At 35.8% G+C, this 20,729-nt stretch overlaps 1 protein-coding gene across 11 annotated transcripts in view; it reads left to right on the top strand.

Moving 5' to 3' along the window:
* The window catches only part of slc4a7 (solute carrier family 4, sodium bicarbonate cotransporter, member 7), an 85,658-nt gene extending 68,742 nt beyond the window's left edge, over positions 1 to 16,916 (top strand). For 8 of the 11 annotated variants that reach the window (XM_031903913.1, XM_031903914.1, XM_031903911.1 and 5 more), the window contains 11 exons: positions 711 to 816; positions 1,306 to 1,467; positions 1,623 to 1,736; positions 2,861 to 3,022; positions 4,854 to 5,105; positions 5,636 to 5,704; positions 7,158 to 7,331; positions 7,509 to 7,640; positions 8,501 to 8,598; positions 9,508 to 9,615; positions 12,962 to 16,916. In XM_031903913.1, the coding sequence (XP_031759773.1) occupies positions 711 to 816; positions 1,306 to 1,467; positions 1,623 to 1,736; positions 2,861 to 3,022; positions 4,854 to 5,105; positions 5,636 to 5,704; positions 7,158 to 7,331; positions 7,509 to 7,640; positions 8,501 to 8,598; positions 9,508 to 9,615; positions 12,962 to 13,043 (1,459 nt within the window). In that variant the 3' untranslated portion in view covers positions 13,044 to 16,916. The remainder of the gene's footprint in view (positions 1 to 710; positions 817 to 1,305; positions 1,468 to 1,622; positions 1,737 to 2,860; positions 3,023 to 4,853; positions 5,106 to 5,635; positions 5,705 to 7,157; positions 7,332 to 7,508; positions 7,641 to 8,500; positions 8,599 to 9,507; positions 9,616 to 12,961) is intronic. The other 3 variants (XM_031903915.1, XM_031903916.1, XM_031903919.1) reach the window with 1 other exon arrangement.
* Positions 16,917 to 20,729: the final 3,813 nt, after the last annotated feature.

Genomic DNA, 20,729 nt, shown 5'->3' with positions numbered 1-20,729 from the left:
ATAAATTTAGGTGTTGCATAAAACCTAGTGGCAGATCTAGATTATTATTATTAACATTTATTTATAAAGCGCCAACATATTCCGCAGCGCTGATAGAATGAGATTTCTTTTTTACTGAAATGCGTGGGACCTGGGGGTCTCTAGATAAGGGGCTTTAATGTTGCTCAAGATTACTTAAATTAAATATGTGTGTGTGTGTTTATATAATATATAATATTGCTCATCGCATCAACGCGTTTCGATCCTAATAGGATCGTCATCAGGATTCCTTTTGAGTGTGTATATATATATATATATATATATATATATATATATATATATATATATTTATTTATTTATATTAAAGAATATATTTGTTTTTTTTTCACCTAGACCTGCAAGTGCTGAGTCCTCTGTATTTCCAACGTTTACCTTGGCACTCTGGCATTTTTCCATAGTTTTTTAGTCAGTTACACAAAAATGGTGACTTGATTGTTTAAGCAGGGCTCTATTGGAATTTCATTATTGGGATAAAAAATAATGGGTTTCTGAATAATAAACCCCATACCTGTACAATGTTTCTTTTGGAACTTTCCTGCAAACTGAAAGCATGGTGCTGTTCCTGGGTAGGAAAGTATCTTAAAGGTTGACAAAAAAGTGTAATTTTTGTAAAATATCCAAACCGTAAATGACAAATATTATATAATTTCTTTTTTGTTACATCTGCCTAGTTGTGTGTGTTCTGAGCCACTCGACCCCAACAATGAAACTTTAGCTTTGTGGAGTAAAGCTAATATCACAGCAAGCGAGGTACCATGGGACAACCTCACTGTCGCTGTAAGTATGCATGCATTTGAAAACATTTATTCATATTTTATATAAAGCCAGCGTTGGTCACAGTACCTTGTGAAACTGCAGGGTAGTTAGGATAAACAATGTTTGTTTGCAAATCCAGGTATACTGTTTCTTGACAGAAATATTAAAACAGATCCTTTGAGTTGTAAACACAGCAGTTGTATAGCTTGCTGTCATGTTTGCAGTCAGCAGATATCTCTAATAAAATGGCTTCACACTATTCTGTGTTTAGCACTTCCCTTTCCTTTCACCAAATGAGAGAAGGTGTCTGCAGTGTTTTGATGGAATAAAAAATGTATGTCAAGTATTGAGTTTTGTTACTGAAGTGGGTTATAGAATGTATGCCCCTGACCTAAGTTTGAGCTTCATTTTGAGTATAAAAAAGTGATACTAATATCCATAAAAAAAAAAGCTATTTTTGTCGTACAGTTCCTATTCATGTCCTCATACACAGTTTTATTTTACCAACAGGATTGTGTGAGTTTGAATGGTACCTTTATTGGCTCTGCCTGTGGACACCACGGCCCCTATATACCAGATGTTTTTTTCTGGTCCGTTATTTTATTTTTCACAACTTTCTTCCTGTCATCTTTCCTGAAGCAGTTCAAGACTAAAAATTACTTTCCAACCAAGGTAATGCCATCTAAAATTCTTAGCTAAATCCTTTATCTTAAAAACATTTGTTTTACTTCTGCAAGATTGCTTATTCTATTTATATATTCTTCTTTATGTGGTAATTTTTACTGCTAAACTTTATTTATTTTTTTTTCTTTCTTTCTACATTTCAGGTGCGCTCTACTATTAGTGACTTTGCAGTGTTTCTGACAATAGTGATTATGGTTCTTGTAGACTTTTTGGTGGGGATTCCTTCTCCTAAACTTCATGTTCCTGAGAAATTTGAGGTAGGTGGTGTTTTCTGCCTCTTTTTTTATTATTTTTATTATTATTATCATCATTTTTATCATTCTGAGATGATGGTAGTTTTAGGGTTCTAGAAGGGTGTTTGCATTGCCTGCACTATTAGTTTAACTTTAAAGCCATATTGTGCATAGTAAAAATTAACAAGTGGAAGTACTAGTACGTCCCAGTACTTTTATTACCTACAAAACAGATTTAAGTTGGCCTGAACACCTGTGTTCAGCTATAGCTTATACAACTTGATTTATTTTAGATAGAAATGTATGACTGTATAACAGATGTTATGTGCAAGTACTGTGTGGTCACAGTTACTAACTGTAGTGCTAGTAGTAATTGCTCTTGGAAAAACAAATGCATCAGGAGTCACAATTCAAACGGGTATTTGTGCTCTGTGCTGCATCTGAACTGTGCAGAAAAGCACCATAGGAAGGGCTCAAAAACATTTTGATGAATTGAGACTGGTATCCACTCAGATTGTTACAGTTTGCCAGCCTGTCCAGATAGGTGTTAAAAATAAAAAGACAGATGGAACTGGGGAATCTCAGTTTTATAATGTGTGTGTATGTATTCAGGAGAAGGCTTATGCCCCATACTGCACTATACAGGGGTGTGGTATCAAAATGTAAATGTTGCACAGTATGTCTAAGTAGTGTCTTCTTTTTTACTATAATGACATACAATCTGACATATTATACTGTAAAACTGTTTGTACTTCTGGGTTTTTTCTAAAAAAAAAACAAAACAGCGTATTCTGCCTTATTTTGATTACCTTTATTTTAAGGAACATAATCACAATCTCTTCCAGTAAAAGGAAGCAGATCTATTTTCTGTTGGTACAACCAGTTAATATTGCCAATAAACTTAAGCCAGAATTATAGGCAATTATCTAACCATTTAATCAGTATTCTGATTGCCTCCTTCTGGTACCACCCATTACTGACAACTAGGTGTTTTAATTTCCTACTTGTTCTGGTTAGCTGAAAGTATTCTTATAAAGTAAAAAATAATCACATATTTTGTTGAAAATTGGCACAGACCATCAGGGGTGGAGAGATCAGTAAAATTAATATTACATAATACTTCTAATTTGTTTTGTTCTTTTTATAAGCCTACCTTAAAAGACAGAGGCTGGATAATTGATCCTCTGGGTGAAAACCCTTGGTGGACATTACTAGCAGCGGCTATTCCAGCCTTGCTTTGTACAATTCTTATCTTCATGGATCAGCAGATCACTGCAGTCATTATAAACCGGAAAGAACATAAGCTGAAGGTATCTTTTGTTTAGTAGTTAACAAACTGTATAATATTGCACCATTATGTATGTGTTAATTGCAAGCTGTAAGCTGTAATTACATCAAAGTGATGTTTCAGTTCTACAAAACAGGTCAAACAGGCATAACATGCCTTTACAGTTCTGTGTATAACTCTTAAGACATGCCATAGTGGTTGTGTCTTAAAAGCTCGCCTGCGTTTTGCTTTTTTTTTTTGGTTACTGCAGGCAGAGTTCCATTCAGAGTGCAATCTGCAGATACTATGCTCACAGTGGGCTAAGTGCAAAAAAAAAAAAAAAGGATGATTTTGTTCTTTGCATGTTGCACACCGTGTGGGTGATTGTGAATGCCCCCTTATGACAGATATAACCATACCTTCTTCTGTTGTTTGGATTATTTTAAAAATTTGCATTCTTCCATTCTTTCAGAAGAGATATCTCCTTTCACTTCCTTTTGAAGAGTCATTATTGTTATAGGGTTATTGAACCTGTGGGTTGGTACAGCAAAGGTGGCCATTCATGGGCACAGAATTTGACTGATCAGCCCTCAGGCCGAATGGACATATATCGTACAAGGGTGGAAAATACACATTTGGACAAATTCAAAATGGGTAGCCATGTCCTTTTACTCCAATCTACTGGGTCGCAATGCTTTACCAAAATTGGCAGTTTGGATGAAATAACTAAAAATCGCCTCAAAGCTCCCACTTTCTAGCACCTTATCTACCACATAGCATTAGGCACCAAAAGAAAACATCCTAATGCCAAGTATCTGGCATTTAGAGACCGCAGAATTGTTAGTACATACATATATCATGGCGTAAATTTTACTACCAAAAAGTAAAGTGCCTGACCCCCTGCCAGCCCCAGATTCTGCATTCTGTGGCACTTAAAGGGTTCAGTGATTCTGTAGTAGACTTAAAAGTGTGGTGATCCAAATTACGGAAAACCCCTGGGTCCCGAGCATTCTGGGACACCACACCTGTGCAACATCTTTAGCCAAAATCTTTTTTTTTTTTTTTTTTTTTTTTTATTGCTCTGTGAGGCTACAAGTTTATTGTTAGTTTTTATAACTTATTTTTCTGTTCATGTCTTTTCCTATTACTATATCAGTCTATTATTCCAACCACTCCCTGGTTGCTAGGGTAATTATGATCCTAGCAACCAGATAACTACTGAAATTCAAAACTATTGAGCTGCTGAACAAAACGTAAAAAAAATAAATACAAATAAAAAATTGCAATTAAGACCAGTTGCAAATTTTCTCAGAATCTTTCTCTCTACATCATATATGTCAAACACGGGGGCCAAATCTGGCCCACCTGGCTGTTTTATGTGGCCCTTGGTGAGTGTGTCTGCCCATCCAGCCTGATCATTTCCATTTTCCTCACATAGTAACTAAGACTAAGGGGTATATTTATCATGCTGTGTAAAAAGTGGAGTGAAGCATTACCAGTAATGTTACCCAAGGCAACCAATCAGTATTTCAACAGTAGCAAAGTATCTATTGGCTGCTATGAGCAACATCACCGGTAATGTCTTACTCCACTTTTTACACATTGTGATAAATATACCCCTTAGTATCTTACCAAGTATATTAATAAAAACTTTGGCCCGCGACTTAGCCTGTGCTTTAGATTTTGGCCCCCTTATGTGATTGAGTTTGACACCCATGCTCTACATCATACTAAAATAAACTCAAAACTGAACAACACCTTTGAGCTTCAGTTCTTGTTTATGGACCCTGTGTGAAATTTTTGCTGTAGAAATTTGTGTTACAGAACCTACACACAGATTTGTTTTAATGTTCTTTTGTATTTTGCTTCTACAGAAAGGCGGTGGATACCATCTTGATCTTTTTATGGTTGCCATTATGCTTGGAGTGTGTTCAATTATGGGGCTACCCTGGTTTGTTGCTGCAACTGTTCTATCCATCAGCCATGTTAACAGCTTGAAAGTGGAATCTGAATGCTCTGCCCCCGGAGAGCAGCCAAAATTCTTGGGAATAAGAGAACAGCGAGTAACTGGGCTTCTGATCTTTGTTTTGATGGGGCTCTCCGTTTTCATGACATCTGTTTTAAAGGTAAGCATTTATGACTATAGTTTCAGACTCCACTGGCATGTTGTCCTCTGCTCTATATTCAGGACTGTATTTATAGCATTTGCTGCACAAAACCATTACAGAATATGGCATGTTTAACTTTAGGGTAATGTGTTACCCATATATTTGCCCCACCCATTTTAAGTCCACAGACATTTCCATAATAGGTATATAATCAATCATGAAGCTAGAAAGATAAAGCTAAATAAAGAGCACTGAATCTCCTAATCCTTTCTTTGGCCAGTATGGTAAATACACCTGCCAAGCAGGCGCAGAGACACGAGCAATGGAGTATACTTTAAGTTTTGCAGGGGTACTGTGTGTGCGTAACAGGAGAGCTCTCTTGGTGCTTAGTTCCTTTTTTTGAAGTTTTACTTTAATGACTCTTGAATGAATACAATAGAAAGGTTAAATGAACAAAAAAGTTTTATATATGCATGATGTAATGGGGACATGATTGCATAACATTTAATATGGGGACATAAACAAACAATATTGTATTTTCCTTACAGTTTATTCCAATGCCAGTCCTTTATGGTGTTTTCCTTTACATGGGTGCTTCATCGCTCAAAGGCATTCAGGTAACTGCAGTTTCTGTTTGCAATATTCTGATGTGGATATACATTTTTCATTGAATGGTTTGAGACGGTACATTAAAGCAAGGCATAATTCACTTTTTATTCTGAAACTGTATTGTAAGCCTGCATTTGAAACTATTTTGATGTTTGACATTTTCATCCAGCTCCAGAAATGTTTTCTTAAAGGGGACATATTGTGTGAAAAACAATATTGTGCCAATGAATTGTACTCCTCCCAAATATAGAAGGAATGTGCTTTAAAATGAAGTGTTTTGGGCTGATTTATTGAAAATATCTCCAAAACCTCACTCTCTCCCCACTAGTCCTGCCCATCTGTTCAACTTCCTGCTGCCTCCTTTCCCAAGCTGTGCAGGGTCGCTGGTGGCACTCAGCACACTGTACTGTAGGATAGAAACCAATCAGCAGCTAGATGGGCCTGACAGGGAACTGAAGCCTGTCTTTACTTGTGTGACTGCAGGGCTGTGATTGGTGGCCTGCCTTCTGGCAGGGAATGTTAGGACACGCCCACCCCTCATTTGAAACCGGGACCTGAGAGGATAGGGAGCTCCAATAAAGGGGCAATTTTAACAGATAGTATTCATTTTTAGACCAAAGTGAAACCAGTACCATATATTATTCATAATTGCCTACAAGATTAGAGTATGCGTTTTCATTTATCCTATATGTCTGCTTTAAAACGAAATGTGCTATAAAAAACAAACAGACATTTATACAATACTAATTGTATATTAAGCCATTGAAATTAAACACCACAATTCTTGGGTGTGCATTTTAGTGAACTCTGCGTAGTCAGTGGGTATAGTTATAAATGCAATAACTGTTGTTAAGAAACAGAATATTTGTAAATATTTAAATAGCAACAAGTTGTTTGAGTAGTTATTCAGAAGGTGTGGTGCAGCTATTTAGAAGGTGTGTGAAATGAAGTTACACCAGATTTAAAAGCATACTTTTTACACCTCTGGACATTTGTGTAGTGACATTAATAAGAACAAACCTGCTTAAATGTTGCAAATGTGCTTAGAAACAAGAGTAATCCATGAAAGTTTTTATGCAATTTTACTTTCTATACTATTGTTTATGCACGTTTACCATGATTATTTGGCTTCTGATCTATATATATTTTAAAGGCTTCACCGGCACTGCTCAGTTTTATGACAACTAATAATACTTTTCAAAGAGAACAGAGCTGTAATACTTTAAAACACATCTTTGCATACTGCCTTTATAAATATAGCTCAAGTTAAAGAATTGCTAATGTATGAAAAAAATACAATAATTATTAGTTAAGTATGGACCATTCTAAAGAAACCCTCTGCTTCAGTACTATAAAGTTCTACTTACTGTCATATGGGAAGTGCCTGCCATAGTGTTTAGCTCTACTGTACGTCGACCTTTAATGAAGACCTTGTCTATGTATGATCTGTTATTGTTTCAGCTTTTTGACCGAATCAAATTGTTTGGAATGCCAGCCAAACATCAGCCTGATCTAATTTACTTGCGCTATGTACCCCTCTGGAAGGTTCACGTATTTACAGTTATTCAGCTTACTTGCCTTGTACTTCTGTGGGTTATTAAAGCATCTTCAGCTGCTGTTGTGTTCCCAATGATGGTAAGTAGTTATACTCATCTTTCCATGGTTTCCTAATGTTGTAAGATATTAGGTGTATAAGGGAAAAGTAATCTCATCCATTCTTTTACTTTTTGATTGCTGTATTTCTCGTGTCTTGGGCACTGCTTGGTGCTTGAAATACATGAAATCAGAGCATTTTTTTTTTTTTTTACGCAGGTCCTTGCTCTGGTTTTTATCCGCAAGCTTTTGGACTTTATCTTTACCAAAAGAGAATTGAGCTGGTTAGATGATCTGATGCCTGAAAGTAAAAAGAAGAAAGAAGATGATAAGAAGAAAAAGGCAAAAGAAGTAAAACTGAAATAGAGTATTTGTGCTTATGTAATCCTCTTCGGTGCCTTTTCACCTCTCTTTGCAATGTACCTTTCACCCCTGAAAGTGACCACAATCTGGTGTGCATTACCAGTTGCCTCCTTATTCCACTAGAGCAGGGATCCCCAACCTTTTATACCCGTGAGCCACATTCAAATGGAAAAAGTTTTTGAGAGCAACACAAGCATGAAAAAATTTCCTGGAGGTGCCAATGAGAGCAATAATTGACTATTTGATAGCTGATATGCTGACTGGCAGCCTACAGAAGGCTATGTTTGGCAATTACACTGGGTTTTATACAATCTAACTTGCCTCCTAACCAGAAATTCAAAAATGAGCACCTGCTTTGTGGTCACTGGGAGCAACATCCAAAGGGTTGGGGAGCAACATGTTGCTCACGAGCCACTGGTTGGGGATCACTGCACTAGGGGTTGCCCCTTATTCTAGGGCCATTGACTTTCTTTGGAGGATTGTACTGGTAATATTGTTTATTGTTTTAAATCCCAAATATTTTTAAAGCTCAGCAGAACAACAAAAAGAAAAAACCCTTTTTATAAAATGCCTATCTGTGTTTCAAATACTTCTCAAACCAACAGCAAGGTACCTATTTAATATAAAAGGGGCTTCCTGTGTGTGTATGTTTTTGTATAGCAATATATACTTTTGTTACTTTTTTCCATCTCCTGAGAGGTTGAAACATTTAAATCAAAATTGAAAATGAAGACAAACTGTTAATTGTCTTGGAATTCTACTTTCTAAACCACCTGTTGTCAATGTAAAGTATTTGTGCCTGAACTTTTGCTAATGAAGTAGTTAAAAGCTCTTTCTGGGGTTTTCAGGAGGCCGAAAGAATGCTCCAGGCTGAAGAGAGTGATGTACAAATTGATTATGAAGGAAGGAACCTTCTTCAGATTCCAGTCAAGAACTTGAAATACAGGTGTGGTTTCTGAAAACTTGTGCATTATTAACTCCTGTCAGTACCAGAAGCTACTTAGGTAAAGATGACTATTTTAGTTTCCTTATAAGACAAAGCAGGATCAAATATGCTCCCCACCATGTGTACTAAAAGTTTAATCTTGAGCAATAGCCAATAGAAACCAATAAACTATATAACCATAGTATAAAAGCTAACCTGTAAATACTACTTGCTGATTGTTTGACATAGATGATTTGACCTGTACCATCATTGGCACCATTTATTACATAAATCTCTATATCTAAGAGATTTATTACCATTAAATTTGGAATGCCTGTGGGTAATTTAATATTGTGAGTAAAAGGAAGCTTTTGAGTAAAGAGGCTCAGCTGAAGCCAACTAAATTGATATGGTAAACTATATACTATATAAATATTTGTGCCTTTATTATTACAGACTATAACAAAACACTATTAAAATATATTAAGAATATAAATATTGGCAACTGGCCAAAATGGTGGTGGTGTAAGCAATATTGCTTCTGCATGCAGTTTCCACAAGTAATCAATATTGTTTATGGTATGTAGCATGTGGCATCTGACTCCACAGTTGTTCCAGATAGTTATCCTGTACAGGGTCACAGATTATTCTTTAGTATTGCTAAATGCCTAGATAGACAAGACTATTTTGCATCTGCAACTTCTGCTAACATCATGCTCAAAATTGTTGTTTATAAAGATGTACTTACAGGCTGCATTTAACAACATAAAAGCATTCATTCTGTTTCAGAGCTGATTAACAGCATTTTTTTGGCTGAGCAAGTAGCAAGAACTGTTTTTGTTTTTTGTTTTTTTTCTCCTCGGGATCAAACAAAAACTTTAATGCTTATGCTTTATTTGCTACTAACCAAATCCTATGTTTGTCCTTTAGCCTTGACCCCTCTGTTGTAAACATATCAGATGAAATGGCCAAAACGGCTCAATGGAAGGCTCTTTCCATGAATCCTGAGAGTGCCAAAGTAACCAGACCTAACCTGAGGTAGCTTCAAGTTTTACCTGTCTGTTTTCTAATGCCCCTTTCAGAATGTTCGCTAATTGGCATGACTGATAAGCTGGCTCACTTGGGTTCATTTATTTGTATACTCATGAATAGTATGCTACTTCACACATTAGTAGTTCTGCAGTTCTCTTACATCATATCCCTTTAATAAATAGCCAAAAGTCAATTATTACCTTAGGTATACATGTTTAAAAGTTTAGCAAGGGCCTGCTAGATAATTATGCCCTTTCATACTATTGCTATTGTTATATAGAAGTAGAAATTCTACGTGTTTAAAACAGCAACAGCATGCCTTAGTGAATGCTGTGTTTGGGTGTATTTTCTGTTAACCATGTTAATAGATGGTAGTGCATTAGTTGTCCATTTAAGGATTCTAACATCTATTAACGTGGTTAACAGGACTTAAACCCAATGAATTACCCAGTCAGTGAGAATGCCAAGTGTGTGTGTGCTTAGGACCTAGGGTTTTCTGAATAAAAGGCATTTGGAGCTCCATATTTGAAGGGTACTAAAAAATTATCGAAACATTAAATAAATCCAGTAGGATTGTTTTGCCACCAGTAACAATTCATTATATCTTTGCTGGAATCAAGTACAAGCTACTGTTTTATTATTACAGAAACAAAGGAAATCCATTTTAAAAAATCAAATTGGTTGATTAAAATGGAGTCTATGGGAGATTGCCATCCTGACTTTGGAGCACTTTGGTAATAGGTCTCTGGATAATGGATCCCATACCTTTATTGAGTTACAAGTATACGTTAGTTTTGGACATACAATATCTCTTTATTGCAGATGTAAGAAGGCTTTGTGTTGATCCCTAACTGATCTAAATACAGTATAGTTCCTAAAACCCAAAGAACAACCCAAAAAGACGATACTTTCAGTTGTCGGTGCCAGCATTTCCTAAAGAGACACAATAATAATAAAAAAAAAAACATTGTTTTTTTTGTTTTGGACTATAAAAGCCATTTCAAATAAGCAGGATCTGCTTTCAGCTGTCAAAGTATAAATAGAAATATTCTATTGAAAGCCACAAGGTTCACAGTGTGGGGGCACCCTTTCATTTTTAATGGCCTAGACCTAAATACAGCACAGCATGCAGCAGAATGGATTTTCTTCCCCTTGCTTGTTTGACATTAATCAAGTGAAAGAAGAAAAGTTCAGTATTGCTGCTCAGTTAGAGCATTTTTTTATTTCTTCTTATGCTATACTCTTGTGCTAATTCGTTGTCTCAATCATTTTATGTATAAATGTAGCTCCAGTAAGCTACATTGCTTAGCAATACTGTAGGAAATGGAATTGATAAAAAAAAAAATCACCAAACAAGGATGAAATTGGTCTATTAAGATTTTTTTCTTTAAACTTGCTTAAATATAATATAAAGTATAGGTATGGTATCTGTTATCTGGAAACCTCTTATCTAAAAAGAATTATAGGAGGTCCATCTCCCATAGACTCCATTTTAATCATTTTTAAATATCTGAATTGTTTGATTCCCCTTTTCTCTATAATTATAAAACCATGTACTTCATCACAACTAATATAATATTATATAATATATATATGATATAATTAATCCTTACTGGAGGCTAAACAATCCCATTGTGTTTAATTCATGTTTATATAATTTTGTAGTAAACTTAAGGTATGGAGATCCAAATTACGGAAAGACCCATTATCCGGAAAACCCCAGGTCTCAAGCATTTTGGACTTTTTTGTGGAAGCCAACATATGCTAGCAGAATTGCCTTGGCCTAACCTTTTCCTTGTCATGGGTAGATTATGTATTACAGCACATGTTTGGGGCCATAATTTAATAGAAATGTAATTTCAGAAAATCCAGCTGTAGCCCTAGAGTCCCTTGACTTGGACACCCCATGTCTGGTTCTTACCCCTTCTTAATCTTTACTTCTCAGAGGTTGAATAGATGACCTCTGAGAAGTAAAGACCTGTCATCCAGACAAAAAGCTGTATAATAAAAACTCCCTTCCAAATTAAACATGAAATTTAAATCCTGTTCTTTATTACATACATACCTGTTATATATGATTGACAGCTGAAACTTCTAAATATATTTATTTTGTTCTCTGTCTGAGTGAGGCACTGCAGTAACTTTAAGCTCTGCAGTTCTGAGATGTCACTGACTTTCTCCAATGCACTTCCTTTTGTCTATAATTGTGTAGCATGGCCATCAGGTCCCCCTTTCTGGTGCTCGATTTAATTAACTTTTATAGTGGAAGTTAAGTTTATTTGTGCAACTAACATGATAAAATAGAATTTGGATTTATTTCTTAGGGTCCCCTTTAAGTCGCTTAGAAAGATCAATAATGAGAAGGAAAGTGGTAAATATAGGCCTTTCATATTGATATTGACACATTCCTAGCTGTGTCTCTTAAAACAAATTCCATGGGTGCCTTTTTGTTCTTCTTTATCCTCCCCTCGACCCAGGAATACCTACAGGTGTTGTGTTTTGGTGTTATTAGTGTTGTCATGATCGGGGGACACTCTCTTCTTGAACCTTGTTCTTCAGCCTATCATCAGTTTGTTTCTCCCATTAAATGAGCATGACAAATGAATTTGGAGCTCCAGCTATGGTGGATTCTTTTTAATGACACAAACTCAATTCACATCCTGACTTACAATACAAATATTAGCCTCAGTTAAAGGAATATGGTCATGGGAAAACATGTTTTTTTCAAAACACATCGGTTAATAGAGCTTCTCCAGTAGAATCCTGCATTGAAATCTGTTTTTCAAAAACACAAACACATTTTTTAATATTTAATTTTAAAATGTAACATAGGGCTAGCCATATTATTCATTTCCCAGGGCACCACAGCCATATGACCTGTGTTCTGATAAACGTCAGTCACACTTTACTGCTGCACTACAAGTTGGAGTGATATCACCCCCTCCCTTTCCCACTCAGCAGCCAACTAGCAGAACAATGGAAAGGTAGCAAGATAGCAGCTCCCAGTAGATACTAGAATAGCACTCAATAGTAAGAAATCTAAGTTATAGGTTACCTGAAAGCAGTTCTAATGTGTATCGCTGGCTCAGACTCCGGTACAATGCACTGAGATGGCGCCTACACACCAATGTAATTTAGAATTGGAAATAAAAAGTACTCCATAAAAATCATGACAGAATCCCTTTAATAACTCTTATCTCTCATAACAGGTAGATTTGAGGGTATGCATAAGTGTGTGCCTTTCAGTCCTCTCTGTGTAGCTGTGTTCCTTTGTATCACTTTCTTTTAGTTAGCATGTTAATGTTAATAACTTATTTGTATTGCTCATTAATGTGATGTTTACTTTCAACAGCCCTGATAAACCCGTGAGTGTGAAAATCACCCTAGAAGACACCTCATCCCGGAAATACGTGGATGCTGAAACTTCCCTATAGAACTGGGCAAAGACAAAGTGTGTGTGTGTGTGTGTGTGTGTGTGTAAGAAAGTATGATTGTAGTGTCTATATGTGTGATGAGTAAATATCAGAGTGAAGAAAAAAACCCAAAATACTGTATGCACACCTCATAAATTATTAGCACTGTAAATACTGTATAAGAAGTTGACAGGCTCTCATACTGTAATAATATGGCACAGGAAGAACACTCAAAAATTATTTATTCATTAGGAACTTTTATATAATTTTTTAATGGATTTTATGGTGTATTTAAAAGCCTGTCAGGATGCCAAAGTGTTTTTCAAGGCCATTTTGACAGGAAGCGCTTCACAAATGACCTGACTTGTCATTCCTGTTCTTTCCATAACAAAACTATTTTACCATTATACGTTTTTTAATCTGATTTTTTTTTTTAGTCTGTGTTCAGACGTGTCAGTGATAAAGTGTAGCTGACACAACACATGTAATACATTAAACCTTTAGTGTCTATTTGTACTTTACAGAGTCTTTTCAGTAGTGTATGGTTTCATGATTTTTCGTTTGCCTGGTTTGCATTTTGCTTCTTATTCCATTCAGTTCTCCCTGAAAATTGTCTGTCTGTTCCCGGCCAAGAATTCCAGCAGCATGTTCATCCCAAAGCCATCAGGAATTATGTGCTCAGGGCTTCTCCAGACATCATTTAGGTCAGAAATCCCGTTGCACAGGGGCTACATTGGTCCCAGTATGTAGTCTGCACCTCATATAAGGACCAGACTATAGGATCAGCCTGATTTTGTCTGCCACATGAGTAGCTAAAATGTGCAACTGCTCAACTGTTAGCTTGCCTGACAGAATGAGCAAATAGCACAGCTGTGACTACACCCTTCTGTTATCTTGAATCACATTTCCTGATGGTCGCCCATATTAGGAAAATAAGAAAATATATGTTCAAATTCAAGCTAAGGAAGATAGTCTTCTATTTCTCTCTATTTTCCTGTTCTGTGATCTACTACATGCTTTGCAAACATGGAGCAAGTTTGTAGTTGCCTCAGTGCTGCAAGGATTATCCACAGTGTTTATTTCTGCCCTAAGCAATATTCTTCTGAACACATTCATATTTTACATTTTATTCTTACTGTCTGTGGTAGCCAAAAACATCTTAAATCTAATGATTTGTATACACTACAAGAATAGGCTTTTTTTTGCCAGACTGGCAGCAATGTTAGAGGGAATGACCAATCTTTCCCTTTTCATTCTGGATATTGGATCTGGGTATTCTCTACAGAATCCTTTATATATGATAGACTAGTTCAGATGGGTTTTATGAGTCTAGTGATTTAAAGGTGGTTTTGGAAAAAGGAACCAACAAAGTTAAAAAATGAAAAAGATAATTCATAGACTTTTCTGCAACTGGTACAATGCATTTACATAAAAAGAAAGGCAATTTTGGTTTTTGAAAGGATATGCTTCTATCATTTAAAACATGGTTGGCTTTTACTATGTTGTTCAAAAAGCAAAACTCTGCACCCATCATTTTACAGATCCTAAAATACCCAATAATGTACTTGCAAAGTTCTTTTTATCGTGCAGTTTTTGGATTGGAAAACTGAGTAGAAAATGGGGCACTATTGTAGTTTAGCAATATATTTTCAAAAAAGTGATTCTCATTAACAGTATTGCATAACTTTTACATAATTTCATTGTATTTGTACAATTTTGGTGTTGTGGAAAAACATTCTTAAGATATTAGAAGTTAGTGGAATTTTTTAGTTCTTATATGTTTGAAAAAGTAAGTGATCCTTTACTGTGACTCTAATCTGTCGAAGTAGAACTCTTTGCGTCGGTATAAAGTAGTGCATTCAACTTATTTATTTATAAGGCTGATGTCCCAGAGTGTGTTAGTTGCGCACGACTGCAGGCAACTTTGCAAAACCGAAGGGAAGGCTTTTCCACTGGCGACTCCCATGATATCGGAGATATGACGCAGGTGACTAACACATTCCGTGGGACATCAGTCTATAGCTGTTGTATGATAAAAGCTAAGCTTTCTGTTGTATGTAAATTCCAGCAGTTAAGGGTTCTGGGGGCACTGATTCTAAAAGTATTTTTGCTAAAAGTATGCTCTTAATTTGAAGTGTATGGAAACTGGTAGTCGCATACAAACTTGCATAGAACAAATTTACTAGCGCTGCTTTCAGTTTATTTTGGATCCAAGTGTATTAAATAGGCAGTGTTTTACACAGTGATTGGCTGTGTATTTCTGTGCCACTTCTTACACATTTATAAACATGCTCCTTAGGTTGTTAAGGCTAATGTCAATCCTTTTCTCACCAGCAGAGAAATCCTTTTAGGGGCAAAATTTACCTGTGGCAGTCTTTGATCATGACTTTAGCCTTAAACTGAGCAGTCTTAAAGGTTTGGCAACAAACTTTCCAGCCTAATCTCCCAGTTCTCTTATTTGTATATGGTCTGATTATACATGCCACAACAGCCTGCAAGGCACTTTTCTAATTTTGTAATATGTGCTGTTTAACAGGGATGCCAAACCTCCTCATCAGTTTTTCAAAACTGTAACTTCTGTAGGAGAAGTAAAAAAAAACAAAAAAAAAACACCCAACTAGAAGTTTATAGGCCCCCCACCACTACTACTGTTTAAATGTAATGCATCTTTTCCAATAAATAGATTTGATTTTTTTATGGTTACCACAATTTGTTATTCACAAAATAGTTCCTGGAGGTGGTATATATTGGTGTTTGCCTGCATGTTTTTCATTTCTTTAAAACTCAAATGGAGTCTTTTAGTATTTCTCTTTTTTTGAAAGTGTTCCAAGCTTTTATGTTTTACACCATATGCAAGCTGTGTCTGCAGTTTTATCTCTCCTGTATTTCATAGTTATTTCAAGATAACTTAAAGGTGCAATTTGTGTATGTATTGAATGAACAATAATTTATTTGTCTGTTTACACCTTTATAGTTGTTTGATTATATTTTGTAGAAAATTGCTTTTACCAAAAACAGTAATTTTTTTATTTTGCTGGATAAAGTATAACAGAGCTTAAGTCAATGAATATTGAAGAAGGCATTTGCAACCCCATTTCCCAAGTGCTGTTTACAATATAAGGATTAGTATATGCATATGGGAATATCCATGTGAAATCTAGTAACAGTGTAACCAGAATGTACAACCAGTCCTGAACCAAAGGTCAATCGGCCTTTTACCCCACCACCTTTCTTATTTAGGATATTTTCAATAACTTGCCTGTTTGTTGCCTTTGTGAAATGGAGTTGCATATTTCTGACACAAAAAGCAAGAGAGATACATATTGTTTCCAATAGTTCTAGCAAAATGTCAATTTAATTGAAAATTTAGCATTAAAAAGAAGTGGCCACTTTGTTTTCAAACGTATAAAATGTACTGGGGTTTCTTTTCTCTTTTTACTGTTTTGAAAATAAATAAGTGTTGTCTTCCATTGTTCAGTGAGGTTTTCTGGACAAAGCCAGACCTTTAGGATATATGTATAATACATAATTTCACTCATAGCAATGTCCAGCACATTAGCAGAGGTTTTTTTGTTAATTTTTTTTTGTATTTTTTGGGGGGGGGGGAGGGGGGTTGCTCGGTTAGGGAGCGAATGGGATTTTGTAACAAGTATGATTTGTCTTTCTTACTTTAACAAATCCAAAGCAAGTTTGAGAACCATATATTATATTTTGGTTATTTTAATGGCATATGCAAACATGTTAGTACTGTGTTCTATTGGAGATGTGAAAAACTGCCTTTATAAGATGTTGATGAGCTTAGGTTAAAAAAAAAAAAAAAAAGAAATAAAACAAATATATTTTGTATTGTCAGAAATGGTTAATTGAAAAGCAATAAAAGTCTTATGAAATTTCTGATAGTGTGCTTATTTATTTCATTGAACATTGCATCAAATTTTGCTTTCCCTAACATTGATTTGGAGCTGATATATTCAATGTCTGAAAATGATAACTTTAATGGCAGCTACTGCTTCATAAAAATATTACCATTACTTTGTCTTAAGCAATTAATTTCTGCACTGAAATTGTTGTCCAAATCCATTCCCCCCATGTGTGATTTGCATTAAGAAGCAAAGCTTTAGAAATGTGCTCAATGCTGCTGCTAAACACTACCACCCCATAAAGCAGAATTGGGTTCTATTGCTCAGAGCTGAAAGATCACTATGACAAACTAACACAGGTATTTGCTTTAACAAATATTTTCAGTGTTTAATTAACACATTGACAAATTAGCAGAACTGTTGGGAAGAAAATAAAAAAAAATGTTTATTTTGTGTACAGAAGTAAATCAAATCTATTGAGCCCTTGAGCAGGCTGGGGAGATAAAATCCCCTGGATACTCACTAGTTGGACAGATCACAGATTTCATTGTGAGGGCAGTGCATAGTATTGGTCTGTTTTGTCATGTTTGCTGATAGGTCATCTATTGTAAGTAATAATTACTGAAGGTTACTAAACCCGACTGTCCTTTCTCAACCAGTTAGAATTTCTAACACTAACGGAATACTGGAGCGCAAATATGTCATCCCCCCTTATAGATTAACATGGGAATTGGATAGGTAATTTAAAAGCATTGGGCAAATAATTTTATGGCAAAATTATAAACCACATATAAGGAAAATGTTATTTTCACACAACTTAATGTACTAGAACAGGCTGTAGGTTATAGAAGAAATAGCAAAGAGGCCAACAACTATGGCAGGAATGTCAAAATCTGACATTTTAGGTGCTGCTGAACTGTCCTGCAATGATTGTAGTTGTGGGACCTGGGGTTTACCAGATAAGGGATCTTTACATATTTTGGATCTCATTACCTTAAGTTTACAAAAAAAAAAAAACTGTTGAAACATTAAAGCCAATAGAATTGTTTTGCCTCCAATAAGGACTAATTATATATTAGGATTAAGTACAAGGTACTTTTTTATTACAGGGGAAAATGTAATTATTTGAATAAAATGGAGTCTATGAGAGATGGCCGCCTTATAATTTGCAGCTTTTTGGATAACGGGTCACATACCCAGTACAATGGTTTAAGAAATGAATTTTGAAATCTGTACTTTTATATTTTGCTTAGTAAATGTTCTTGGTTACTGCTGCCAGGGAAGGTAGGAAAAGACAATACTTGCTTTGCATAAATTCACGTTCCAATAGGCATCATAATATCAGTTTATCTATAGTTTAGTCTATAAACTGAGAAAATGTTTGCTGGCATATGGCCAGACTAAGGGGCAAACAATGCAGATGCTTCCCTTGTGACCACGAGTCAACATCAATATACTGTTGCCCACAAATATCTCCATTAGTTTGCCTGTTTTGCACATCATAAACTTAATCTTTTAAATTGTAAGCTGTAACGAGCAGAGCCATCTTTACCTTTTGTATTGGCCAGTATTTGTATGTAAGATGTATCCCCTTTTTGTACATAGGCAAAAAACAAACTGCCCATTCAGTCACAGCATCATTATTAATGGGGTTTAATCCAGTCTCTTATTTCCTGCCTTGACTATTGTAACTTGTTTCTTACTGGCATTCCAACACATCACCTTTCACAACTCCAATCTGTTAATTATTAATAATTATTAATGCTAGGCCACATCAGCCACTCGCCTATGCATATCTCTTCTCTCCTATACAATCAAATTCAAATTACTAACACATATAAGGCCCTTATTAATGAAGCCCCTCCCTATTTTTATATATGTCAAAATACACTCCTTCATGCAAATTTCTGTGCTCCCAAAAACAAAAACAAAAAAAACCAAAACATTTTAGGGGTCTGGAAAAGATGACCTGTTTTACATGCATTTATTACATTTGCACTTCAGTCTGACTGTCACTGGGGCCCTCTATACTTCTGAGCTCCCAGCAGTCAATGGGCCTGCTTCCCCAGCTGGAAGACACATTTTACCTACTTGATGTAACTACTAACCTTTTCTTTTGTTTCTAATTCTATTATTTTATTTAAATTGTCTTTAGCTTGGATTCTAGCGAGGTATAACTAGGCCATCATTAGCATGAAAACACATGGGTGAACAGTGTTAATGTTTTTCCTCTTTAGAAAGTTGATGACATTTTGCAATACAGGTATTGGCTCATATCCTACTGACTGCAGTGCAAGCCTTTCAGCACTTAAGTTTACAGCTCACACATTCTAGCTGACATCTTTGGTGCCATCTATTTTTTAATGGTGCCACTCCATGGGGCACATTTACTAATCCACAAATGGTCCGAATGCGGTGTTTTTTTGAATGATCATTATATTTGCAACTTTTTAGTATTTTCCGCAACTTTTTCGTATATTTTTTGCGACTTTTTCGTCGCCGTCGCGAAAAAAAAGTATTGTTGCGCTGAGTACGAAAGTTAATTCAAGCTTCAGTATCGTGTCCTTTCCTTGGGCCAGGTTGGAGCTGCAGAGTGCCATTGAGTCCTCTGTGAGGCTTCCAAAATCATGCAAAGTCGGAAAGGTTTTTCTGCCGTTTACGAACGTTCAATACGATAAAGTCGTGACGGCGACAAAATAGTCTCGCAAAATACAATAAAGTTGCGACAAATACGAAAAAGTTGCAAAATTTTTGTTTCCAATCCGAATTTTTGCCATTCGGGATTCGAATTCATGCTTTGGTAAATCTGCCCCTATGTGTTGACAGCAGACAGTCCAAATAAAATCAAAGAGAAACCCAGAAATGTAGAATCTTCAGTACAATGATCTTGTGGGTCAGCACCATAGATTCTACAGTGTGCGTCAATTAAAGGGTTAAACAAGAGGCTTTCTCTATCTACTGCTTTACAATTCCCTGTGAAGCTGTGTCACAGACAAGGATTATCTGAATCTACCTGAGCTGTGTAGGAGTCGGAACATTCTGTTCTAAGCTTTTGTTTTTCAGCCTTGCCTACAAGGACTCGCAAATCAATAAATTGTCTCCCATTAGGTCTCTCGTAAGAGCACAGTGTACAGTACATTTTCACTTGTGTACAGTGCTTGGAGGATTGAGTCTTAAGATACATTGTACATATTCATACATATTTGTGTACAAATAATATTTGAGTCTCTGGTGACGCATACAAAGCCACATTATTGCCATTTAGTTGCTGTTGAATTTTTTTATTTTTTTTTTAAGTTTCAAAAGGACATCTGCAGTTGTAACAATATAATTGTTGTTTAGCATGATAGTTTTAACAGTGAAGTGATTTCCATTTTAACAAATGTGTTTATGTATCATTTCTAACCTGATACATATATGGACCGGTTTAATCCCCAATAATAAAGTTAAGCTTCAGCTGCACTTAGAAACATTGTTTCTCACATTTAATTACAACGTAGCTTTAGGCAGAGAGCTCAGAAAAGTAGAAAGGCCCACCTGCACTGAGACACATTGTAACTAATAAGGTAAACAGGTCTCTGAGGGGAAATGAGACTCGCAGCTTAAAGGGCAATTTCAGCTTTCTTAACAAAACTGTAATAACACATAAAATAAGACCCCAAATCCATCACAAATGTGTTCAAACTTTAATTAACCTGGTATTTAGGGGGTGTGTAAAAAAAATTCACCGCACTGTGCGCAGCATTTCTTTTTGTCCCTCTTTCCATTTTCAAAATGTTGGGAGGTATGCTCTCACCCAGAATCTAACTACCCCCATGCAGGTCCGCCAGATGTGGGCCATAGTGCC

The sequence above is a fragment of the Xenopus tropicalis genome, chromosome 6 (genome assembly GCF_000004195.4).
Source record: "Xenopus tropicalis strain Nigerian chromosome 6, UCB_Xtro_10.0, whole genome shotgun sequence".
Taxonomy (NCBI): Eukaryota; Metazoa; Chordata; class Amphibia; order Anura; family Pipidae; genus Xenopus; species Xenopus tropicalis.
The sequence above is the reverse complement of the archived record's forward strand: the minus strand, read 5'-3'. Positions and strand labels throughout refer to the sequence as shown.